We start from the raw sequence: 27,895 nt of genomic DNA, 5'->3' as shown, positions 1-27,895 counted from the left end.
GTTCAGGTTTGTTTGGAAATGTATTTGTACAACTGGAGAGAATTTGTGTGAATAAGATATATATTTTAAAGTAAAAAGGCCATCTTTACAGCCATCGTTAAGTAGAGTAACGAACGAAGAAGCGAAAGGTATGTAAATCACTCTGGGTTATATCGAATTTAGTATCTGTCGACTTGCTTTTGAGGCAATTGAGGTTTTGATATTTTTATATGATTATATAAATTTCCCATCGTCAAGCAAAATCCACGACCCCAGTAACGTTTAATAATTGAGGTGCTAGATGTATGTTTATTATGCCAATGTTTGGCAAAAGAGTGAATGCACCGTATAAGGTGTGCACAATATTAAATTATGAGATCAGCAGATTATAAAACTTGCGGTTAAAGAAAGAAAACCAGTCCGGCTTGTTATTGTATAGCTTTGTAACTACGTGTGTTTGATCTCTTTTTCGTTCTTGAGCACTATAAATACAGCTAAACTACAAAAAATTTCAGCAGCGTTCTGGTGGTCGAAAGGTAATAAGCTCGCCCTGTGTGCGGATATCCTGGTCCGATCCTTGGTGTGGTCTTTATTATTTTCACTTTTTTTTATTTTTTAAGTATATTTCAATATTGAAATAATTGAATTTACAATACCTTCTGGTTATTTTGGGGGTTTATGGTGTGGGACAGGTTTATTTGTATTTGCATTTAAGAATTTCTGCACTCAGTCCCAGACTAGATAAGCTAGACAATCACAGCCCAGACATGATTCCTTTCTTAAGCGTCAAGTGATTATAAAGGCTACTATTTGTCAAATACTAGTTTGTTGTCATGGATTTCGTCTACAGTTGATGCGGTGGGCGGTCATGTCATTACCAGTATGCCTAGCTTTATCTGCTGGGTTTCCCCCCATGGGACAATTGCTTCTAGACAAGCGTGCATTTCTTCTGGAAAGGGTACAGGGGCCGGTTGTACAAAAAACGGATGGTGCTATCCACCAGATAGTGATTTTTTTCAATTGCTCCCAAATTGCCTGAAAAATATAATTCTAATTTGACCTCAGGCAGGAATCAAACCTGCAACCCTCACCTAACATGAGCAGTGGCACAGGCTTGCCCAGTCCATCTATAGGTAAGAGGTATGCCAATCTGTATGAAACACCATAAACATTTGTTACAAAATTTTGCTAAGTCAAAAAGTGAAAATAATCATCCTTTGCTTGACAGCAAGATAAAAAGATATTTCTACTGTATTGTGGCACAATGCACTAGGCCATTTAAGGCTATATCCATTGGATTTACAAAATTTATTATATAATATGCAGTGCTTTATTGGAAAGTGATAATAATACATTATTATTATGTTTGATCCAAGGATCAATTGTTGGTTTGATATTAAAACCAAAACTGGTTCGATATTATTGTCAACACTTGAAATAAACTCCATATTTTCGCACATCCATGTATTATTCTCTATTTATAGTATGGCATATCGAAGTAAGACTGAAAGAGGTCAAAAGGCAGAACAAAGACTGTTGGCTGACCCCTATGACACTGAGTCATGGAATGTTCTTTTACGAGAAGCACAGGTATGAAAAATATTTTTATTTTTTCTTATCAAGGATATAACTACAGTTGTATCAAGTCATTTTTGCAAGAAATTATCTATACCTTCTATAATCTTTAACCAATAAATTTTTAGTTAATGTAAGTATTGCAACATTTGCAAGCCCTAGATTGCAGCATTGTTGTCTTTAAAATTTTGGTAAATTTACTATGACTTTATTTTTTATCCTATTTTATTATTTCATGTTCCTAAATGTCATGTAACCTATTTTGCTGATGTAAAAACAGTCATTTCAACATTGAATTGGATTACAATGGATTCAGTATCAATTGACCCAAATGATTCAGTATAATGACTCATTTGGAAAGAACAAAACATATTGAATCAGTGAATAATACATTGGGAAGAGGCTTCATTTTCAACTCTCCTTTTCAGAGAATAACAGAATGAAACCCTCTCCCTAAAATAAATAACCTGAGGAATTTGGAAACAGCCTTGTAGAACTTTGCAATAAGATTAATATAAAAAGGAGCTACAGTAGCTGGAATGGTTATTTTTATGATTCATTTTGACTAAAAAAAACATAATTTTGCTGGCACCCCATGCTAAATACTTGAAATCCATTCAGTTTGAATTTCTCTGAAGTGTAAGAAACAGTTCTGTTGCACCCATCTTCAACAAAAAGATCTGTTGCAAAATATTTACGGATTTCTAGTTTAAATATGTTAAAGAGGAATGAGGAAATTTCTAAACTGGTGCTAGCTTTTAAGATCTCAATTTCTTCTTTTTCAATTCTAGTCTTTGCCCATTGCCAATGGAAGGCTGGTTTATGAGAGACTTGTTGACCGATTTCCCACGTGTGGCCGCTATTGGAGATTATACATCGAGCAAGAGGTTTTTGATATTTAAAATATTTTATACAGTGTTCATACCCTTATCTGTTCCATATTAAAGTGTGCCCAAATTTTTGCAGGAGTGATTTTTACCACCTTGCTGGTATGGCCCTAAATGTGGTGTGGCAAATGCCATTGGGTTGTGGCATTGAAAAGTGCCAACGGTTCAGTTGCTTGTACGCATGCGCAAGCCTAGCCAGTTGCGTCCTGATGACTAACATAATACTTCCTTTAAGTAAACATGAAGTCAAAAGATTCGCTAATGTTCTAGAATAAAGCACAATTTGTGCCAAATGTTGGTGTTTTGTTGCCTGTATCTAAAATACTGGTAAATGCAATACTGAATCTGCAATTTGCAAAACAACTTGCTGTATGGTCTGGTTAATGTGTTTTGTGTTTTCTTTTGTCCTATACAGTGTTTAGTATTGGCGTGCGTAGGTTAATTTAGCTACGCATTTTTGTCTGGCATGAATTAAAAGTGGTCCGCAAATGTTATTTTCGAGTAAGCTAGTGGAGGCCCAGAGTTCAAGTGCAGGGTTCTTGTCAGAATTGGCCCAGTGTCGTGCATTCTCTCGCGAAAAACACGCTTTATGTATTTTGCTGAAAGAAACATCTAAATCACCATGGGCGTCTCGTTAGTTCTAAAGAACTGTCAATGTCAGCCCTTATAGCGACTTTAAGATTTCCCTATGAAATTATAGAGAGTGTAATCTATACAGTAATCGTGGAGTTTTCTAACAGTAGGAACGGGGTTATAGAGTTGGTTTGTCGTGTCACAGTTTGAAGTCAAAGGGTAGTTGTGTATGAAATAATATGAGTAGTATTATATCAAAGCTCTAAACTATATGAGAGGTTGGCTTTCCAACCAACCAGTGCAAAGCAAGATGAAATCATTTATACACATTTACATATTCTTTACATGTTGCTCTTTTTGCGGAAACTTACTTTTGAAATAGGACACGAAAATGATAGATACGTGTACACAACCAGATAAAAACTGTACTAACATATACTGTACCACTATATATATGGTGCAAAGACGACGTATTTCCTAATAAGATAATGGTTTTTTTACTCTATATATATATAGGAAAAACGTATATAAGAACGTCTTTTTTACGCTGTTTTAACGTTTCAAAGATAGTATTGCTGTTGTATATTCTAGCGCTCGTTACTGTAACATGCATTCAGTATAAAGATGTATACCTGGCGGGATTTTCCTTAATGTCTTCACTTCCGAATCTTACATATATTAGTGTTTTACTTACGGGTCGCGCTTATTGTTCTATAGCCACGTTACCTAGCAGCAAACAAGTAGGAAAAAACCAGCAAGATTTACATGTGCATGAATGGAAGACATATTATAAAAAGATGTTTTCAAATGAAAGACAGACCGTCTTATGTCAAATCTAAAAAGATAGGGTGAATTATGTTTTACATTATTAATACTTACAACCGCCTATTTGTCTATATACCTGCTAAAAAAGATAGCTTCCTTTGAGTATATTTGCTAGCTGTTCTTATACTTTGGTTTCGTCTGATGATTTGTGTTGGCACCATACTCTTTTGTTAATTCGTTTTTTATACTCGTTGAACTTCCGCGATGGGAACTTCAGCCAAACCGAATAGACCTTACCGATAATTCCCCCTTACCTGAGCGTAGCTCGTTTCCATATTAATTTATTCCAGATAAACATATTATCATGCTTCTTTGAACGAGTTTGCTTCCTCTAAATCTTCACCATTGAAACCGTTGAACTCAGTTCTATCCAAAAACGAATACATATCCCCTTGATTAAGCTTAACTCTTTGATTTCTACACGTTTCTAACACTCAGAGTTGCAAAAAGAGTTCTTCCTTCCTCCGGTAGGATTTTAAGTTTTGAAAACCTTCCTCAAGATGACGTTACGTCACTGAGTCAAGTGGCAACCAGCATAAAGAAATATTTGGGGTTTTTTTACACGCATATGATCAATTAGAGCGTTCAGCTTTGAACCTTCTTCACGAACCTCATTCAAAGCAAATCTTCCCCCGGGTGGCACCCGCGTACCCGCAGCTTTTTTGCAACTCTGTAGAAACTCCATGCAAACAAATGGGTTCTTGGTCCGGGTAACAACACTAGACACGGGTACCAATTTTAGTTGTGCCAATGTACCGTGCCTACAAATTGAGTGTAGTGTAAACTGGGTTTATATCATCTTATTTTCATATTGAGGAACAGAGGAAGTCGCTAAAAGGCAAAGCCTTCAGGAAATATTTGCATCCCTTCGGAGATGAAATATTTTGCTGAAAACCCGAGCGGTGGATGAACGAAAAACATTGCATGCCTGCTAAGTGATATTTAAATAGCAATTGAAAGCAGAAATTTAAAATACGTTTAATTTTTAAAATGCGAAAAGAACATGCTTAGGCTTCGATCTTTCTCAGGCAATTGTGGGTGAACTTCTTTAAAAAGGATATTACATTAGCATCATTGCGGCAAAATGCCCTTCGGGTTCGCCTTTTTTGAAATATTTTAGTAATTGTAAGTGTTAGTCCGAAACAATAGCTTGTATAATTTATGACAAAGCCAAAGGCGCCGGAGATTATTTTAGTACGGAGAAACCGCGCGTGTTAAAATATTGCGTGCTGGGTTTTGGCCGTGAAGTTTTCGGTTATCGCCTTATGTCCTTAAAGCCCGCCGCACACGAGAGCTATTAGGTGAGCTAAAGACCTCGCGAGGCTGTTAGCTCAGCAAGTTACTCTTGTTTGCTGATAGTTTTTCCGGTTTTTCGTGAGAATTTGGTTTTGGGGAAAGCTATCTGCCTCGCGAGGTCGTTAGCTTATACCAAAGTTGCCCTTACTCTTCCCCGTAAGGTCGAAGGTACAACAATCAGTGACTGACTATAGTCCCCGCACATGCAAAGGTGAAAATAGGCAATTGAAAATTGCAACTGGATGAGATGATTGAGCATAGATTGACACGTCGTCACGACATTTTTGGAGCCAAGTATTGCCCAGTCCTGTTTTCAACGACCAGGAGCAGATGGGGTAATTTGAAATTTCTGACGTACACGTCCAAAAATTGATTGGGTCGTCGCATCAGGAGTGAACAATTTTGTTCTGCGCCCCATGAACAGTATAACAATGTTGTTGAACCTTGTTGAATCATCAATGTTGTTGCAACAGTACTGGACTCTTCCCCGTAGGTGTAAAGGTACAACAATCAGTAATCGGTAGTAACAATTATAAATACACAGTATATACCAACATTATCCACTTACTTGAAGTGTACACGCTTTTTAATTAGACAATATACATGCAAAACTTTGAGAATCTGTTTTATCGCTTTGAAAACAATGAACAGACGAGTGAGACGACGTGAAATTATCGCAAGCAAGTTCAGCGGAATTATATTTTTACCGACCAATGTCGCATTTAAACACGACCCCCCCCCCCCCCACCGTACGCTACACTACGCCCCTGGTCTGAAGATTCTGAAAGAAGTCTTTTTTGCAATATGCTTATTATACATAAGATAGAGGAGTAGTTGAATCTCGCATTATTCCAACCAGTTCTGTGCAGTTACCGTCTGTTCATATATTTTAGGCCCCGTGTAAGATCCCCGTAACGTTCACTGTCAATCACACCGCGTAAAATTCCGTTTTAATGTTGGTAGAATAAAAAATGTTTACCTAATCTGACATGTGCCTAAACGTTTGCGAACCGTTGCTCCTGTAAGCACTCTTCGCAGTCCGTGGTTATAGTCCCTGAGGGTTATTATATACTATTATGCCGTAAATCGATGGTATTTTTTCATTTTGAGTCCTTAATCGAACGTGTAATTGCCATTTTTGTAGATGAAAAGCAAAAATTACGACAAAATTGAACAGGTAGGTGGTATTCAGAACGGATGCTTTTATTCTGAATTTGTCTCCCAATACGTTTTGAAAATGTGATTGAACAAATATATTGAACTTCTTCACTTGAAGTGTTTCAGTTGATTTGCAAAACAAAATTTAATTCTTTGGAGTTATAGCAAACGAGTTATTGGGGTTCAGGCGACTTAAATTTCGTTTTGTTCAAAAGTGTATTCCTTCTAATTTGAACATGGACATTCTCCACTGATTCCAAATTTGTCGTTTCCAGCAAATTCAAAATACGATTTAATTAACTTTCTTCAATGAATGAGCTTTTAAAACTATTTAAAAAACGTATTTTGCCGTTTTCCGTATCACTCCATATATGCCTGTATCCGTGGAGCACACTCGAGTATGACTGAACTTTCCTCTAAATTGCCAAGGTCTGGGGGTTAAAGCAATCAAAAACTGAATCCCAATTCCCAAATATAGAGTCTCGTACTCGATGAGTTTGGGTGTGGGTGGGCTATTAGGGCATATGCTATTAACGCATACAGGCGTTAGTTTACGGTCTATATCATTCCAAATACTCTTTGGCTAAAGAGTCACTGTTATTCTTAATAACGATATAATAAAAAATATTTATTACATATGGGCGAACTTTGTGACAAACTGAAGCATGGACTTTCTGATATTAAGATTTGAAATACGTTATCAAATTGCTTTGAATGTCTACCAAAATTGTGTGGTACAATTTACGCGCATAAATCGTTTCAGAACCACGTGAAATATTACTACGACATCGCTGCTTAAACCTGGTTTTCATTAATCGCCGACAGTCGGCGATGTATGATTGGGGCCGGGTGACGAAGAGAACAAATTAACAAAACTTAATTCTCCGGTGATCACCGGCAATAGCCATCGCCGACTCACGGTGACTTATGAGCACCAGGCTTTAAGCTTTTTTGTTACATAAAACGAAGCTTTAAACTGATTTTTGGATGTGCATCAAGCGCTAAGAATGGAAAAATGTAACATGTTGTGTATAAGTTAGGTTTTGTTTTGATTTCCCACTGGTAATTCAATAGTTCAAAGTTAAACTCCTATATTTTACGTATTTGTTTAGTTGTTTCAAAGATGCCTGATGAAAGTTTTGAATGTTGATTTATGGAAATCTTACCTGCACTATGTGAAAGAGACTAAGGGTTCTTTGCCCTCATTTAGGTACAAATACCTCAAAATACATTCGTTAAAATGCGTTAAAATTCCTTGATGTATACACCGGATTCCTGTCCAAAATTGTTTGAAATCTAGATCTTTCAAAATGAAAAGATCATATAAGTTAAGTAACCTCGTAGATTGGAAAAATTCTAGAAAGGTCTAGATTTCAGAAAGTTTTTGACTCATTCAGCTTTAGTATTGGTTAGAATGTTCAAATGACTATAAAAATGTTCAATAAGGTTGTAATAAGGCACTGTAGATATCCTGTAGATGTCAGTTATGGAGGTGACCAAAACTTACATCAGGACGTTGGAGGCATCTCTTGCCTCCTACTACTTGATGTAAAGGCTGTCTAAGGGTGGGCTTTAAAAAAGGCTTCCCTGCATTTGAGATGCTGTTTAAATATAGTGGATAGTTTGTTTCTCCTACCAGTTTAAAGTTGCTTTCTGCTCTCGGTTAATGAGAGTCATAGATAATAACGGTTGCAAAAGCTAAAGACAAAACTTTTACCTCGTGCAGGGACAAAATGACGCAAGCTTTTGAATTTGCCCTGGACAAAGTTGGATTGGATTTTAATTCATATCAGGTACCATAATTTTTCAATGTTTAGAAGAGTTGAAACGATATTAAGTTGGTGTACATTTAAAGTTTTAAACTCACCCTTACTATCAAACTTCACTCTTATATACTATTTAGTCCCTAATTGTTCTCGTCGCTGCATGGTTACCTATTTATTGTTATTTTTCAAATTTAAAACATCACTATAGACCTGTGTGAGTGAACTATGTTTAGAATTAGCCCTTGGGCTAACAATTTGGCTATTATTGGCCTAAATCTGACCCAAAAATATTAACTCAATGCCAAATACCTCAATCTTACCCACACAAACTACTTTGTTCCACGGTATTGCGTGCATGCATGATTGACAATCGTAAAGACAAATACGCTAAATTTGAAACACAAATAATCCCGTGATTTGCGACTAAACTGACTATATACGACTAAATAAAAAGTATAGACACGTTCCAATTAATAACCAGGGCAGGGAGCAGCGTGGCAGCGTCTTCAAATAACTTGGCCCCGGGCCCCAACCTGAAGGGGCCTCCGACTTAAGAAAGAAACTAAAATTAAAGCACCTTAAAAAATGTTGGGCTCGGTGCATGTATTAATCGCACACTAGTCGAAAGTACGAGCGACAGTCATTGTTATTTAACTTCTGAGATGCGTTGATATTGTTTGTAACTTTTTCACATCGCTTTGAAGTATACTTTATACCTCGCAGATATTTAAAACCTGACGTCATAGGGCCACAGAAAAAAATTTTGCCCCGGGCCCCCAAATTTTTCTCGGCGGCCCTGCCTTAGGGACATCAATGAAAACATGGATCCATGATGCCTAACTTGCCTGTCAATTAGATATGGCATGGCGTTATACAGCCCATTTTGTATATTTCAGGGGTAAAGTGGTGTGGTATCATTGATCTTTAAGTTTCATGCAGCTCTTGCTTCTTGGGAGACATCTCCAAAAGCTTAACCCATGTACAGTCACCGACAACACGATTAGATAATGTCAATTATTAATTGAAAATGAGAGTACGAATGTTTGATCCCCGAAATATTGAGATGAACTAAGCTTCTTAGCCAGGTATTCCAGAAGGTAAACGGTTCTGGAACAAAGAGGATATTACGCGTCAGTGCCACCGAAAAGCCGCCGGCGGCATAGGAAAATGTAGAGTTGTTTTTCAACATTGTCGCTGGATGATTACATCACTGCATGTGCTGGTTTCTAAGGCAGTCATTTTGGGGGGCGCTTAACTCGGATTACTACAATGATCCCGTTAAACCACATGTGCATGGCATGCACACAGATTGTGCGATTATTTGCTCTCCAAGATTATCTAAAGTGTTACATTTTTTTTGTCTTTACCTAACAGATTTGGTCTGACTACATTACGTTTCTGAAAGCAGGGTAAGTTTGTAAACACCTGTTTATCAAGTAATGTATTGCCAATTGCCGTCTGATTTTTAGGGAAGGGGATTTGTGGAAGCATTGCTGCGCGTTATATAGTATGTGCATGGGATAATGTGGAAGAGACCGGTATTTGTCTTGCCTCTTTCTAAAGATCTTGCTATATGCACGGTGCAATTTTTCATTCAGGTGCTCTTCTCTTCCCAAACTTCAGCGAAAATATAGTTGTTGTATATCATCACATGCATGACAAATATTGTATATATTATACAACATATTTCAAAAATGGTAACGCCAATAATTGTATACGCTGACATTAATATATATATACTTTTTGTGAACGAATTTTCTTGTTTTACGTATATAGCCATAGAGCCCACAGTAGGAATTTTTTTGTTATCATATAACGCCTCGGGAAATTTATTTCAGAGTGTCGCAATTTATAGGTGATTGCATACAAGTACATTTTGCTAATAATTTCGTAAGTAAAATTGTAGTGTATTTAAGTAAAATTTGCCAACATGCAGAGTCTGCAGTCAATTAAACTAAGAATTTTGTTTAAAACACTAGTCGTCCATTTGTTTTGTTATAGTTGTTGAGAAGATCTTGTTTTGCTATACATGCTCCAGCAGTTTCACCTGTTTTGTAATTTCTTAGTGTCCGATAATTCGCTGCTTCCACATCTTTATCATCTTTATTCCCTCTTTGCGTGATACTCTGTTTTTCCAGAAAAAGATTAGGCTGTCGAATGTTGAATTCGTGATGCATATAGTGACTGCCCAAAGATGAGATACCTTTACTTTGCCAGGCGACCATTTGTTGGCGAAACCGATTGCAACGCAGAAAACGGCTAGCGTAAATAACAACGCAACACAGAGTGCTATTAGCAGACAAGACGAAATACCCTTTATACTCCTTCGTCTTGACGTGTCATGTGATATTCTGTTTTTCCTATCCCTTGAAATCTTATACAGTTTGTAATTAGTGAACATTAACGGTGGAAAAACGAAGATCGTAAAGATCATTAAGGCCGTTGAAAAAGAGATCACCATTTCGTTTGTTGAAATTATCACAACGGTAATCGGCAGGACAATTAGGAATGCGAGGAGGGTTAATAGTCTGCTTCGAGTTACCGATGTTTGATGTATGAAAGGATGGTACAGTCCGAGATAGCGTTCAATGTGCATCACTAAAAGAGCGAGCAAAGGAAAGCTAAGGAACATATTGCTTAGATGGTTGTATACTTTCGTCCTAGCTAGGAGATCATATTCGCCGTTCAACCGCAATACTAGCTGAAGCACCAGTAATGGCTGTTTTATTACGATTACCACCAAATCGAGACACGACAACAGAACGACCGTAAAATTGCATAATTTTTTTCGTTGTTGTGAGGACTTTAACAAACAGATTATAACCAGCCCGTTTGAAACCAACCCGGTGACAGCGAATGCAAAATTCACGAGGTACAAAAATAATAGTTGGATGTACACGTTTAAATCCATTGAATTATTTTGAATATTGGGGAAATTTCGACTGGAATATCTTGACAAATGTACATGTAGCTTGCCTGCAAACTTCACGATAATGCAGCTGTTATATAAGTTTTCTATGCAGTATACTGACCAATAGAAATTATGCATATATGCATGGTTTTTTAGTCCTAGGTAAATAATAATCCCTATTAGACTGAATGCTCGTTTTTTGGCTCATTTTTCAACTTACTTCATTTTCGCCGTCAATCGTAAATGCTAAAGAATAAAAGTAAGAATCACGAACATTCCTTAAAAAAGAGGTTACCTATTTATATAGCTATATTATTAAATATAGCGACAATTTTTAGACCTACATTCATGACTTGCATTATATATATTTATGTTTTCTTTCTTTTCTAACCATTGCTATTGTATACGTTGATGTAAATGTTATGTATGTATCTTATCGATCTACATATAAATATCTCTTTCAGGGAAGTCAGCGGCTCGTACGCCGAGAATCAGAAAATTATGACACTTCGTAAAGTGTATCAAGTATGTTTCAAGGAATACGATGCTGTTTTTTAATTCTGCACGTATTATGGCAATGTTTATATGCGTAATATTTGCTTTAAAAGTGCGCAGATCTTTTGTGTGACAGGTTTACTGTTTGTCATTGTAGAGAGCGGTTTTCACACCCATCAATAACTTGGAAGCATTGTGGAGAGAATATACTGCATTTGAACAGGTGCTATATAGTTCACTGTTATTTTTATTAAAATCCATTATCGCAGGGGGTTAAGTAATAACAAAACTTTTATCTTAATTACTCGTCGAAATGCCTTCTTCCTGCAAACATTTTAGAGCAACATCAGTTTCTCGTGAAACTTTGCATTAATCTGGGCGTTGCGAAAATTCAAGTCGGTCATTGATTCAGCCATCTTATTGCATTCATTCAATCTCACTGTATAAATTTTTTCAGGAGATTGAAACAATTTTTATATTTTACACGCAGTTGCATGCCTAACTAACATTATTTTGTAATTCTAAACCGTATTGATCACATTGGATCAATATACATAAGTGTTAGCATAAATATTTGTAGGCAACGTTGCCAAGCACATGCGGAACGCGCTCATGGGAAGGAAATCCAAGTTCCGACTGTAAAAACACCTTCATATAGCGGAGGCAAAATCACCAATACAAACTACCAAGGCGCAAAGAGAATTGAGAGTTTTAAAACGAGTTTGCCATTTATAAGCATACTTTGTTCACAAACTTGGTCAACTTTGTGTCATTGTTTTCAAGTTGATTGTGTTCTTTGGTGAGGCATGGAGTGCATTTTTCGAATCCTCGGCGACAATATACGTGTGTCTTTTTCGTTTCGTTGTATGTTTTTGGTATTTTGTTATTTAGAACGTTAATAAAGTTTTGGCAAAAAAGTTGGTGGATGAGAAAACGCGGGACTATATGAACGCGCGACGAACTGCAAAGGCAAGTACTATATAATTCCTACTACTTTTTATGTCATGCGTTAGCAATATATTTAAATAGCAATTCTTACCGCATGCATGCACTATAGCTACTTTTTATACGACATGTGATAAAGAGCTATATATTGGAATATTAATTTCTACCACATGCACTATATACTTATTATGTCATGTGATGCAAAGCTATATATCTAAACAGTAATTTCTAAAGCATGCAGTAGCTACTTATGTCTTGTCATGGAGAGCTGTATATCTAAATAGTAATTTATAGAGCATGCAGTATTTATTGTGTCGTATACGTGATGCGAATTAAGCTATATATATTTAGATAATTTCTACAACTTATTATGCCATGCATGCGAAGCTATATATTTAAATAGTACTTCCTGCATACGCATTACCTATTATGTCATGTAATCAACATCTTTAACAATTACTGTGGTCATGTATAACGTGCCCAACGAAAAGTCTACCTATATTTTTTCCATGATTGTATAAGAAGGTACAAAATCTGACCGGACCTTAAACGCTGAAAGATGCATGCATGTGTCATTATTGTACCGTAGGAAGTTCAGCAGTCAGCGCTTATACAACATGAACGAACCACCGTTTAACATGTTCTATAACCAATTACGCGAAAATGTGTGGCATAAAATTTCTAAGATTCCGATTGATTTCAGAAACATGCAGACAAAGCATGCAGTCATTATCTTTCCAATCTTATTGCATTTAATACAGTGTATATCAGTGTTACCATGTAGTAATGTATACGGGAGATTATATTACCCAGTCTGTCTTTGTTAGCTTTTTTCTATTTACCTCTGTACAGGGTGTCCCAAAAAAATGTCCCCTCTATTGAAATCAAGCCTTTGTTCGAATCTGATTGCCTTAATATTATGATAAACCCAATTGAAAGCAAGACGCTTTATTTGAATGCCTCAACCTAATAAATATGCTATTTATACACACTACTGCGTTGATCATGCATTCAAATTCCAACAAAAGCTTCATTTCAATAGCGGGGACTTTTTTTTGGGACACCCTGTATATATATATATATATATATATATATATTAATATATATATATATATATATATATATCTTTTTTTCAGGAATATGAAGCAATAACGAGGAACATCGTACGCGGGAATCCTTCTGTTCCTCCCCAAGGAACAGCAGCTGAACTTAAGCAGGTAATGTGATTGTAACTGAATCCATGCATGGTGCTATATAAAGAATGTAGCTACAAGATCGTTGTGGGCTTTGTGAATTTATGCAGTATACCACCTGGGTTTTCAGAAGCAGGTAGCCAAACCTACGTTATGGTATTCCTAATATATAACTATATTATATATATATAACTAAACCTGTATACCTTATAACCACAACTACATTTTATAACACCGTATATACTGTAGACATGATAACCACATGCAGGTAACTTGTATATTCGCAATATATTATACCTACGTGCAAAAATTCGCAATGAAAAACCCTGTCACACACTTAATCACACTTACACTGACTTAGCTACGTACCTTGCACTTCTATACCTATTATAAACACCCATGCATATCTTGTATACGTTTTCCCAATAACCGAACCTATGAATTTTTGTACCTAGTCCCACACATGCATAATGACCTACATGCCATGCATCCCCTTGTATCCAATTACCATACATTACTTTAATAATTCCATTTTCATCGCAGCTTCAGTTGTGGAATAAATATCTTCAATGGGAAAGAAGCAATCCATTAAAGACCGAAGATCACAATACCCTGGCCAAACGAGGTATATATAAAAACTTGAAAATGATTCCACTAAAAACCCTGAAGTACTTTGTGAAAGCAGCACCCGAAAATGTTTGGTTATCGTCAATATATCACACCTCGACAGTCTATTTTTACGACATTCTCATTAAATAATGTGCTGCCATTCTTTTTATAGTGATGTACGCGTACGAACAGGCTTTATTAGCATTAGGTTTCTATCCAAATATCTGGTATCAGGCTGCGTTATTTTTGGAGGACAGAAGTAAACAGCTGTTTGAAAAAGGGGTCAGTACCGTAATTCTTTTTTCATTTTTTAAAAATTAATTCCAAGCAGCTATTTTATCAACTTTCTTTTGTATTCGTCCTGTTGTGTATACCTATTTATAATATAACATTTATAGTACGCGCGTGCTGATTGGTCGTGAAGCGTGTTTCTATTTAACAATTAGACAACGAGTCCGAGTTGTCTATTCGCTCATAGACAACGAAGGCGAGTTGTCTAATTGTTTTAGTATACACCCTGTACCTAGATATATTAATTTCGAGAAAATAATCGATACACCGCAATTACACCGAAAAATAATTTAATGAATTCAATTTTATACGGTCGCGCGAGCGAATTTTTCCCAAACGTTCACCATCACGAATAGACAATAGTTGAATAGCCAATCAGAATGTAGGATTTGTAATAGACAATAGTCAGGCTTCGCCTTCGTTGACTATTCGCTCATAGACAACTCGGACTCGTTGTCTAATTGTTAAATAGAAACATGCATGGGAATTTTCCCGCCGAATTTAACAAGCGAAGTAATGTAATGAGAAGTTGTAATTTTAATTAGAATAGTTAATTAGTTTAAATTAGTTTTAATTAGAATGTCAGTAAATTTTACATTTTCAAACTCGAGCTTTTCAGTACGAGTTTTTTTGTTAATTTCGTACTCGAGAGCCCAACGGCTACGAGTTTTGTCATGCGGATAACGCAGGCAAAAGCACCGAACTTGGCGCGAAAATGACGAATCTTGTACTCGTAGTCATATACTCGTAGTCACTATAGGGAGATTTAGCAGCGACTACGAGTATGAGATTCGTCATTCTCGCGTGTTGTTTGCTTATACGCTATCATTTTGTTGGCAAATATCGTACTCGAAAGCCCAACGACTATACGAGTTTTGGTTGATGGCGTAAGCAAACAACTTGCGAGAATGACGAATCTCGTACTCGTACTCGCTCTAAAACTCCCTACTGCTAAACCTCTCTGATGTCACAGAGGAGATATGGATATCCATATCCACATCCATAACTCTTCTGTGCCGATGTTGTATAGACGAGTGCTTCGCGAGGGCGAGAGTATATAGCTCAATTAAATCCTGAAAGTGAGAATGAAATCTCACTCAAAGAAACAATATAGAAAGTCTCACTCCCGGAATTTTCTTTGTGGCTTTAGGATCAGCAGAACGGAAAAACAATGGCGGATGAAGCAAGTGCTATTTATGAGAGAGCAACATCTAGTCAGCTGAAGTATAATGTCATGTTACATTTTGCTTGGGCTGATTTTTTAGAGGTATAAGATCAATCATCCTATTTCCAAAAAAGATCGGATCTTCTCTTGGGGAAATCGAGGAGGTAGCTGCAGCCCTTCTATAGAAAAAAATGCTATTTTGAAACTAGATAAGATTATGAGAAAAAGGATGCTGAGGTTAAATGAAAATTACGCTGTTTTCTCACTTTTTCGTAGTAAGCACAAAAATAACACACAAGGCTCAATCCCGCTGATTAACTTTTGCCAAAGGCCTGTATATAGACCTCTTCAAAAACACGTTCCTGCACTAAATTGCTTGTTAAATCGTAGTTGGCTCCAAAATACACGATACTGGCTCGCTAATCCTGTCACCAACTGTAGTCTAAAGCTAATTACTATAGTACTTCCCATGCATGACTTTGGAAATTGGAATATTGACACAATTAAAGTGCATCATGTACATGCGTATCGTAAATTTGAATAAAAAAACGTAGACTGTGCAAATTCTCGGGCGATTATAACTATATGACTACACGTTATATTTAAGCTATTAATACCTTGCAGAGTCGTATGAAAGCAGATAAAGCCAAAGAGGTTTACGATAAATTGTTGGAAACTCCAAACATCGATCCAACTTTAGTAAGTTCTTTCTGAAAGTTTGTCATGTCAAATATAACTAAATACCTGAATATGAATCACGGAATTTCACTTTTTGCTTTAGCGCGTGCGTGGTTTTTGCGAGTTGTCAAATTGGCAAGCAAGACCATATTCAGAATGGTATATCAGCGTGTTGTATAGAACAAGCGAGATAGCATCGCAGTTATTTATAATCCTGAAAACTGTTTACTGAACAGCACCGTTTCTAATTCTGAATATGACTAAAGCGAAATCTTGCCCTTTTGATCGGCCACGCGGTAGAATGACATTGCGTCACTGACACTGCATGTAAATATAATTTTGTACATACAAAAAAATTTCCGCTGAGCGAAATGAGCATCCTAGAGCAGAAATCGACGCCTTTAGTTTAAGGCAAGTGCTTTTTCTCGATGAAACATGCATTATGTTTACAGTATTATACCGTGATTTGCGCAGTGAAAATCAGGCTGTAGCGAGATTTGAGAGGAAATTAAACGTTTTGAAAGGAAAAGATGAATAAGAGGGTTTTTTAAAAGAACAACCGCTTCATATGAGGAAAATTTGGTTTTAAGATTAAAATTCATGACGAAAGCTTTTGTTCGAGGCGTGTTCATTTGGTCATGCGTCCACTATATATATGTGCAATTTTCCTCGATGATATTGATTGTCAAAACCTTCAATGTCATTTGCATGGGGGTTTTTCAAGTGCGAGGGTTTGCATATGTGTGTACATATGACTCTCACCCCTTTGGATATTTTTTTACCTATTAGGTCTACATTCAGTATATGAAGTTTTCACGAAGAGCAGAGGGAATAAAAGAAAGCCGTGCAGTGTTCAAGCGTTCTCGTGAAGACAGCCGAAGTTCACATCATGTACGTACAGATGCCAAGAGCCTATATATATATATAATATTATATATATATATATATATATATATTAATATATATATATATATATATATATACATTTGATCACTGAAGAGCTATAAGAGAGCGAAAACGTTTGTGAATATATATATATATATATATATATATATATATATATATATATATATATATATATATATATATATATATATTTATATATATATATATTTATATATATATATATATTTCCGCGATATATATATATATATATATATATATATATATATATATATATATATATATATATATATATATACACCCATTTGCAAAAACGTTGGCCGCAGATAGATAGATAGATAGATACTCGAAGTCTAATTAGAATTGCATATGAATACATTTGCATGGGATTTCAATCATATTACACAACATATGCAATTCTAATTAGATTTCGGGTATCTATCTATATATCTATCTGCGGCCAACGTTTTTGCAAACGGGTGTATATATATATATATATATATATATATATATATATATATATATATATATATACACCCATTTGCAAAAACGTTGGCCGCAGATAGATAGATAGATAGATAATCGAAATCTAATTATAGAATTGCATATGGTTACATTTGAATGGGAATTCAGTCCTTTTACACAACATATGCAATTCTAATTAGATTTGGGGTATCTATCTATATATCTATCTGCGGCCAACGTTTTTGCAAACGGGTATATATATATATATATATTGCAGAAATATATAAAAAATGCTTGGGAGCCACCTGAAAATACTTGCGTTTGATCTTATACCTATTTTTTTAAGGTTTTTGTCGCTGCGGCCTTGATGGAATACTATATAACCAAGGTTTGTTAACATGAAAATATTCCTCTGTAACAAACATGATTTAAGCTAAGCGTGTTACCTGCATGAGATATAGTCTATATATCTTTGCTTTCATTTCCTGAATATAATGTTCATATGCATGGGTACATTGTCTTGTTAACCCTATAAAGACCGTTACACACATGACCCAATTAATTAACATGTGAGACTTGTATAGCTGGCCTACTGGGATGGAATCCTTCTTGAAAGAAATTAAAATTAGCAAAAAAAAAGTGGGGGAAAAGAAAAAACCCATATACTATTAAAAACCCATATCCTACCAAGAATTACGTCTTCGTTTAATCATTTCAATATCCCGTATAACCTATTTCCATTTGCTTGCAAATTTGGTCTGTATGTAGCGGCATATTTGTTGGATGACACTCGATGACTTAACTGCCTTATGCAGTCATTATTACTTTCTCCACAATTACGATTATACATTTTAATGTTCATTTGTTGATGGCATGAAATAATATTCCACGCACGCTTAGTTTACGTACCTAATTAGCTACAAACTGTATGTCACGAGTTTTATTCATAAAATAGCCTACCTCAAATTAAACGATTTAATTATATTCTCGAACTACAAAAGTAAGTTCGACAAATAATTTAACGTCGTGCCTGTCCGGTTGAACTATAATTGTTCTAGGCATGCAAATTAACTATCAAAACTCGTTTTTTTTTAGGATAAGAACGTGTCCATGAAGATTTTCGAACTGGGTCTAAAGGTATGGAATTTCGGTGTAGATCTTTTTGAGATGCTTAATACATCATTTACTTTACTTATATATAAGGATTGCATATATATACATGCATGCACCACCGGATGTTTATCTGAGATATTAAAACCAACTGACCAGGAATATATGCACGAGCCACGTGCAAAACATCCTTCTTCAACACATGCATGAAAAAGATTTTTTGTTTTGACCAATAAATGTGGGAATAAGCCATAACACGAGAGCGAGGCTGAGGGGCCAAGACTGCGAGCCTCTTTCCCGCGTTATGGCTTATTTCCATACTTATTAGTCAAAATGAAAAATTATTTTTCATGAAGGGTTAAAGAAGGATGTTTTGCATCTTTGCACATAGCTTGTGAGAGTAAAACTTGAAATCCATCTCATTTAAGGTGGTTCTAAATTTAAAACGATAATTGCGCGATTCTAGCTAATTCATCTAATATAACTAATATAAAAGCATCATTAATGCATAAGTGATGCCTGCGGAGGAGGCTACTGCCAGTCGTATCGCGGGCGATATTTTCAAAATATTGCATAGATTTTACATTTTTATACAGAGGGTTGTATGAATGTTGATTATCTATATTTTTTTTGTAATTTACAGAAATTTTCATCCGAACCAAAATACATTTTGGCATACTTAGAATTTTTAATTCACTTGAACGGTAAGTCGAAAAGGTTGACCATGCTCACTTGTTATTTGTATTCAGGACACGAAATATTTTATATTACTGGGAAACAAATGCATGTGTGTCAGAATTTACATATTGATGATGATTGATGATATATATATATATGTATATATATATAATATATATAATATATATATTAATATATATATATATATACAGGCAGAGGGTAATAACTGCATATATTCCAGTCTTTCCAGGCAATAGGAATGGATTTCTTCCATTTGCTGTATTTAGTGTTACCATCATAAAAAAAGAATCACTTTTATTATATATGAACATGAACATTAAAGTAAAATAAATTTTACTTATCTAAGGATGTATTTTAAGTGTTTTCGTTTGTATTCCCAACGTTAATTTGTTTTATATACGAACCAAAGACATTTGCATTTTCACAACAACAACAACAATGAAAATGGCAGGAGAACTTTTGAAACTCGTTATGTTACTCCTAAACGTTACATACGAAAAATATCCGCACTGCACCCCGGATGTAGTGGCTTATGAGTTCTAGTGTTTTTGTTCTCAGTAAAATACCCCCATCCATATAATAAAGAGTTTCATTATATGTGTATAGAGATTATGCACAAAAGAATTGTAACGATCTGACGTCATGGTTTATGTGACGTCACTTGTATATAGTTGTATGCCACTTTATATTAAAATCATTATCATAGCAACCACTTACGAGAGCGTGTCTATTATTACCCTTCGCTAAAGATATTACATTGGCGACGAGGATCGGATAAATTTACTTGCGTTATGGCTTCCACACTACTACTATTTCTTTCGTTCAACGTCGAAGACGACTCCACCGCAACCGGTCAACGCTGGACCAAATGGGAAAAGCGTTTCGAAAATTTTATGCTTGCCATGAACATCGAAGATGATAACCGCAAACGTGCACTTCTGTTACACTATATTGGCTCGTCCGCATTCGATATATTCGAGACACTAACGGATACTGGTGGTCGCCACAACGCAACCTTGATTACGAAACCTACCTTTTTCGTCAAGCTCGCCAGAATGCCAATGAGACGTTGGACCAATTTGCTACTCGTTTGCGCCAATTGGCCTCAACATGCGAATTTACCTCCGTTGACAAAGAAATCAAATCACAGATCATCCTCAGCTGTTCCTCTTCTCGCCTTCGTCGACGTGCACTTCGTGAATCGTCCTTAACCCTCAAAGCACTCCTTGATCTCGGTCGTACAATGGAAATCTCAGAAAAACAGGCCTCGGGTATTGAATCGAACGCCATCTCGCCTGATGACGCTGAACTATTAAATTATACTCGCTCTTCTCAGCCTCCCCAAGCCCGTCAACAGTCTTATGCCCCTTCTCCCCGTTCCCGAGAGTTTTCTGCCCCGCCGTCCACGTGTGGTCATTGCGGTTTTGCATATCCCCATCCACAAGGTCAAGCCAGCTGTCCTGTGCGCGGTTCCCAGTGTCGTTCATGCGTCAGAGGCCTTTGCCGCTACACCCGTTTAAATTTTGGCACGTCCTCCGCTGCTGAAGTTTTTCAAAATGCAATCCAACAAACCCTCAGTGGCATCGAAGGTGTTCGCAACGTCAGCGATGACATCATCATTTTTGGCACCAAGCCGCTCATGATAAAGTTCTCCGTGCTTTTTTTGAACCAACAAGTGCGAATTCAACAAATCGCAACTCGAATTCTTTGGCTACATATTCTCTCGAAATGGCGTCTCCCCAGAACCCAAGAAAGTATCTGCCATAACCAATTCCAGTCCACCTACCACCGCTCACGAAGTTCGCAGTTTTCTTGGTATGACCAACTACTGCTCCCGGTTTATCCCAAATTATTCCACCATAACTGAACCCCTCCGTGCGCTTACCAAGTCGGATCAGCCCTGGGCGTGGAATCCCGAGCATCAACATGCGTTCGATCAACTGAAACATCTGCTTACCAGCGACACCGTTCTCTCCTACTTCGACCCTCACAAGCCGGTCACCATGATTTGCGATGCCAGTCCGGTTGGTCTCGGTGCTATTCTTTGCCAAGACAACCGTGTTGTTGCCTATGCCAGTCGCTCGCTCACCCCTGTAGAACAGCGATATTCTCAAACAGAACGAGAAGCTCTTGGCGTACTGTTTGCCTGTGAGCATTTTCACCTCTACATCTATGCGCGAAATTCTCCGTCATCACCGACCACAAACCTCTTGAACGCATTTTTACCAACCCCGCTGCCCGTTCTAACGCCCGCTTAGACCGTTGGGCCCTCAAACTTCAACCATACCACTTCACTATCTCCTATTCCCCTGGCAAAACTAACCCCGCTGATTATCTATCCCGTCATCCTTTCCCCACAACCAACCCCTCCACTGCATCCACTCAAGCTGAAGAATAGATTGCGTTCTTAGCACATACCACCCCAAAAGCTATGACTATTGATGAAGTCAAAGCCTCCACCCGTGCTGACCCTACTCTGCAAGCTGTTATCGAGGCCATCCGTAACAACTCCTGGCAATCCACCCCTGCCACTCCTGGGTCTCTTGTCAACGTTCAGGATTTCACCGCTTTCCACAAGATCCGGGACGAGCTCAGTGTTTCTGATGACCAGGATCTTCTTCTTTGGTCACACTGACTGGTACTCCCACATACCCTTCGCCAACGTGCCCTGAACATCGCCCATGAAGGTCATCAGGGCCTCACCAAAACAAAACAACTTCTTCGTGAAAAAATTTGGTTCCCGGGCATTGATGGTCTCACGAAAACGCTCCTTGACAATTGCCTCACCTGTCAAGCAACCGTCATTCAGCAGCCCCTTGAACCTCTCCGCATGACCGCGTTACCCCAAGCCCCGGCCTTGGCAACACCTCTCTGTAGATTTCTGTGGCCCTCTCCCATCTGGTGGTATGCTCTTTGTGGTAATCGATGAATACTCACGCTATCCGGAGGTTGAAATTGTACGCTCCACCGCTGCAAATACTGTCATCCCGAAACTTGACCGCATTTTATCTACGCATGGAATTCCAGCATCCATAAAATTGGACAATGGACCACCATTCCAATCTCATTCCTTCGCCGAATTCGCGCAATACATGGGTTTTCACCACCGAAAGATCACTCCAGAGTGGCCGAAAGCCAACTCCGAGTCGGAAATGCAGAAAACACTCCGCGCTGCGCACCTTGAAAATAAAAATTGGAAGCAGGAACTGTTTCTTTTCCTCCGCAACTACCGTGCGACACCACATTCCACCACCGGTGCTTCCCCGGCCGAGCTCCTGTTCGGTCGAAAACTGGTCGTCAAACTACCCAAACTGGTCTCGCAACCACCATCACGAGCTCACCTCGCATAGATAATAAGCATAGATAATATTTCATACTATTTCATAAACGTTAAGATTCTCGACGAACTTCCATTTAAAACAAGGGAGGGATGTAACGATCTGACGTCATGGTTTATGTGACGTCACTTGTATATAGTTGTATGCCACTTTATATTAAAATCATTATCATAGCAACCACTTACGAGAGCGTGTCTATTATTACCCTTCGCTAAAGATATTACAAGAATGATGAAATAAAAATCGTATTTTACTGTGTAAATTTATTTCATGCTATTTGATTGGACGTACGATGTTTATCACGTGTGAAAAAATGCCATACACGGCTTTTGATTGGACGCCCGATATTCTTCACACGTGAAAAATTGTCGTATGTCATTTTGACGCAATTTGTTGACATTTGATTTCTTTCAAGATGGCCTCGAAATATAGGAGTGAGATTCAAAGCATAATTTTCATATTCAAGATATTTTCACATTAAGAACATGGTCTGCCTAAATATATGTAGTTGTATAACCACAACTGGATTGCATGTTGCATGCAGAACATAGTCCTAAAATTGTGATTTTTTTGAAAAAGGGTTTTTTTGCATGCACATGCAATAGCGTTGCAGTGGTTGTTGTTTTCCTTGCATTAATTATACATTTCTGTTTTTCCCCAGACGACAATAACACTCGCGTACTGTTCGAACGAGTCTTAAGCAATCTCCCTAAGGAAAAATCAAGGTACAATACTTTTTAATGATGAGTGGCGAAAATTTATAGGAGTCAGTCTGTCAGTCTGTCATAGTGTAAACGGGGTGTGAACTTGATATATGTTTATAGCGATTTTTTGTGCTTTATTGTATTTTTATCAAACAGAGAGCTAGGAAGAAACAACGCTGTGCTGTTTATGTACAGACATCCTTTACGTGCATGAATATAAAGTTTGATATTCTGCATGTATACATATTTAAATGAAGCCCGCGCATCCGACGCAGTACCGTAATCATTTTGGCGGTGTACATGCAGGCAGTACAGCATTATTATACAGAGATGAAAAGGACCGTAGCAATGTTATTTTGAAATTTTGAAACAATTTAGATGTTTATATTGACTAACGTGCAGGTATTACAGAATATTTATAAAGTCTATACATTATGAAACGGCTGCATGTATATAAAGCACTAGACCATGTCACCATGCATATAACATACACCGGTAAATTTTAACTAAGAATATTGTCTTTTATTGATTTTTATCTTATTACGATCGATTCACATATATATAACTAGAAGCATCGCATTATATGTATATAACATAAAATTGCGACCGCTTCGCATGAGCAACTAAAAATATACCTGAATATATATATACCTAATAGCAATATCGCGGCGAACATATAATATGAGTACTTTTGAGTATATGATTTCTCCAAGCTAGCCCTTAGTAAATTTGTCCAATCTACAATCTCAACTCTTTAATTCACATCTTTAACTATAATAGAACAAATATTTATTGAAAATATAATTCAACCCTGCTAGAGGAAGCATACATATTTTGCCATATTCGTGCATGTGTAGTGCTTATTGAGCAATTGTAATTTTAGCAACGAAACCAGCGTTTGATCACGCTTTTTCGAGGTTATGTTTAACCTGCATGCTTCTTTAGATTTTTATTGGCTGAAAGTCAAAATCTGTATTCTGTGACAGACGTCTGGTTGCCTAGGACTATAGGTATCGGGAGGGTACTGAAACTTTGCACTATCCTTGGATCCCTAATTTATTGTTTTCTCGTTGAAATTTCGGAGTAGTCTGCATAAAAACAGCGGAGCCGTTTTGGAATAAAAACAACTTGTCTGCTGTAACAACATGAAATCTTGTTCAAAGTTAGAGAGTATCGAAAACATTAAACATTTCTTGTAAAGCTTCTATATGAAAAGCTATATAGGTTTTCCCTGGGCAATTTCACCATTTGCTATCCCCCCAAAACATGTGTTTTTATCCCTCTGTTTCTCTGCATAAATTGTAGTGAAAATAACTATTTTGTTTGCCACCAATTTCCCACTATTTGTCAACTGGCAAAATGCATTTACCGAACATGCATGTAGCTAAAACACCTGGTTCTTTTGTAGCTAAGCAAATAGTTTGTAGGTGAAACAGTGGTTTCTTCATACATTACTCGGGATTGTTTAGAATTAACATTTTTCCCTGCTATAGTGAAATTTATACCAAGTTTTTGGACTTCGAAGCAAATTGTGGTGATCTCACGAGTTATATGAAAGTTGAGAAAAGAAAGTTGTCCATGTTTAACGAGGTACAACTTCCTCAAAGCATATATATTTTCTTATATAGGCCTATAAGGTCAACTCGATCACTTCAATCGTATGTCAGTCTGTATGTGTTCATCGTATTGTATGTTTTTTATACGTAGGAACTTGAATCCAGGGAAACTGTGCTGCTGGTCGATCGTTATAAATATTTAGATCTATTTCCGTGTTCAAAAACTGAATTAGCAGTTATTGGTTATAATGTAAGTTCTGTTCGCATTTGTTTTCTTTAATATAATACAGCTAAAGCTGTACGGTGTATTCAAAAGTTAGTAAAAAGACTAAATATCTCTGCATTTGCAAATTCAGAGCAACTTTTTGTTATAATTAAAGCGATATTCTAAGCGAACCATCATCTGACCATCCACCACTCAAAATGATTTTTAACATTGAAATTTCGCGTGCCAGCTAATTTATATTTGGACAAGACACACACCCCTCAGTCTCTTGCTGTCAAAAATTTTGACATTTATAAAAAAAATTATTTACACCATTTAAAATAGTTTTATTCACACCCCTATATTTGCCGTCCTGAAATATGAATAAACAACACCCCCCCCCCCCAATTATTATTCTTTCATCGGCCCAAAATTGATTTTCACTTTTTTCACCAGGCACAAGAAGTTGTCGTGTCAAATCAGGCAACAGCATACTTTCAAAACAAGGAGCTGTTACCGGATGAAGCAATCACGTTAGGCTCGAAATATCCCATGCCAGATTTGAAACAAATGATGCCGTTTAAACCCGTACCTCGAGGAACTCGTGAGTGTTTACGATGTTAACCGACTTCTCGTAACTTGTATCATTAGAATATAAGAGTATAACTGTGCACGTGTTGACTAAATTGGCCTCAAAAAAAAAAAAAAAAATATATATATAATATATATATATTATATATATATATATTATATATATATATATATATATATATATATATATATATATATATATTACATGCTCGAAACTGTCATGCTTTACTGGACTTATTTTAGTCTTGAAAAAAATCAGCCTAAAGTGTCGTATATTCTCTATCACTTCTAAACTGTTCTCTTATCACCATTGGTTTGATCCCAGGTTTTTTACCGCCCCAAGAAAATCAAACCGCCCCATTCTCTGTGTAGGTATATTAGTTCTGCTTTTAACAGTTCTTGAAACCAACATCGTACCCCATGCAAGGCCTTTTCAGCTCGATTTCAAATACGCTGTGACGGAACGAAGTTATGCCCCCCCCCCCTGAAAATTCGCTTTCATTAATCAATATAGCCGGAGTCCATCACCTTCCTGGGGGTGTGTTTCCAGTTCCCCCTGCCGCCGCTCATCTTATTTCTCTGATGCCGCCGCCAGTGTGCTTCCAGGTATGTCAGTCGATTCATTTTCGAGAGAATATAGCTAGACTAGAAGACTATGTAGTTGTCTACGGTTTTTCTTTTGTATGGTAGTTAACTGCAGGAAAGTATTTGAGTATGAAAGATCAGTTATAGTAATGTTAGCTCGCCTAACGCACGGCAGACAGGCATGAAGGATCAGCAGGAACGCCGGAACAGGGGGTAGCAAGGGCAGCTTCCTCCTTGCTCTTTACAAGAGGGGGCAAGTGGCCAAAGACGCCTCTCATTTTAAGCGATTACATTCTATATCTTGAATGCAAACATGGGGCTTTAGAGATAGCACAACGTATATATGCATATTTAAATTATGAGCGCTGAGTGAGGATAACGTATTCTAGCTCCCCACAGTAAAACGTATGCATATTAAAATTGTGAGAACTCTGCCTCATCGGTTAACGCATTTTGTTCCAGGGCCCGTTTGTCATGGTTGATGAACTTTTGAAAATGATAGCAGATTGCCATCTCCAAAAGCCACAGACCACAAGTAAGCCCTGAAGCAGAATCATTGCAATCAATTGTCATTGCAATCATATTTTCTTCTCCATGCACCCGGCCTACCCTACCGCCTCAACCCAACCCCCCAACCCGCTGCCTCCAAAGGAGAAGTATACATAATAAGACAAATCATCAATTTTAGGTCTACCAGAAGGCAGTGTCAACGGTGGTGTGAAAGAGGAAGGCACAACAAAAGACAGCGACGCGAGAGGAAAGAAGCGCCCACTGAACGCGAACAGCAATGACAATGATAGCGACGATGACGAGAAACGCGTTGCCCCGCCTGTCAACGATATTTACCGTCTTAGACAACAAAAAAGAGTTGCTTTCTAGTTTGCAAGAGAGCAAAGTTTGCATTTCGAAGCCAAAAAATATTCCTTCTCGGTGTTGGTTGAAAAACTACAGTTTTGAAACTGATCTGAAAGTGTAACTAACACTTGGTTTCATCATAGACAGTCCGGGATCAGTTGCAAACTAAAACGGGAAACTCGGGGCTAATATAGCTCCGGCAACACCCGAGGCCTTTTGTCTCCAATCTTGTATAATTTCCCATTGAATGTATTTTAAAAAAAATCGTATTTAAATAAAAAAGAAAAAAATGTTTTCAACGAAAGCTAGCTTGCGTGCATGCATTCTTTTCGAAAACGCACCGTCATTGCGGTAAGCATGGTCATAAATTTCATACGCGTGAATGATGTACGTAACCTTGCAAATTTAGGACAGCTTCCAAATTTCGGTTCAGAATGAAAACGAATTTGCTAAGATATTATTCATAAATCGTCATTGGGAAATAGTCCAGATGTAAATTTGTCTGTTATTTCTGTATTCAAACCTGTCATTGTTGACT

The 27,895-nt window shown here is 37.1% G+C and overlaps 1 protein-coding gene across 2 annotated transcripts; it reads left to right on the top strand.

Moving 5' to 3' along the window:
- LOC114537258 (cleavage stimulation factor subunit 3-like) lies at window positions 1–27,797 on the top strand. 2 transcript variants are annotated; one of them, XM_028558394.1, is made up of 26 exons: window positions 1–128; window positions 1,464–1,569; window positions 2,346–2,441; window positions 6,280–6,312; window positions 7,406–7,503; window positions 8,020–8,086; window positions 9,434–9,468; window positions 11,435–11,495; window positions 11,623–11,688; window positions 12,357–12,434; window positions 13,547–13,627; window positions 14,147–14,228; window positions 14,385–14,494; window positions 15,654–15,770; window positions 16,293–16,367; window positions 17,136–17,237; window positions 18,061–18,102; window positions 18,810–18,851; window positions 19,468–19,528; window positions 23,523–23,586; window positions 25,059–25,155; window positions 25,273–25,371; window positions 25,783–25,930; window positions 26,432–26,523; window positions 26,965–27,037; window positions 27,191–27,794. In XM_028558394.1, exons 2-26 carry the CDS (start codon window positions 1,465–1,467, stop codon window positions 27,379–27,381), a joined length of 2,115 nt encoding a protein of 704 aa, XP_028414195.1. In that variant the 5' UTR covers window positions 1–128; window position 1,464; the 3' UTR covers window positions 27,382–27,794. The 2 variants fall into 2 exon arrangements, with proteins under 2 accessions (XP_028414195.1, XP_028414196.1); XM_028558395.1 differs by lacking the exons at window positions 1–128; window positions 1,464–1,569; window positions 2,346–2,441 and adding an exon at window positions 5,060–5,636 and having other exon boundaries at window positions 27,191–27,797.
- The last annotated feature ends 98 nt before the right edge of the window (window positions 27,798–27,895 follow it).

Source organism: Dendronephthya gigantea, unplaced genomic scaffold (assembly GCF_004324835.1).
Source record: "Dendronephthya gigantea isolate DGI-Jeju-01 unplaced genomic scaffold, DenGig_1.0 000155F, whole genome shotgun sequence".
Classification (NCBI taxonomy): domain Eukaryota; kingdom Metazoa; phylum Cnidaria; class Anthozoa; order Malacalcyonacea; family Nephtheidae; genus Dendronephthya; species Dendronephthya gigantea.
Note: the sequence above shows the minus strand (reverse complement) of the source record. Positions and strands in the feature narration are given on the sequence as shown.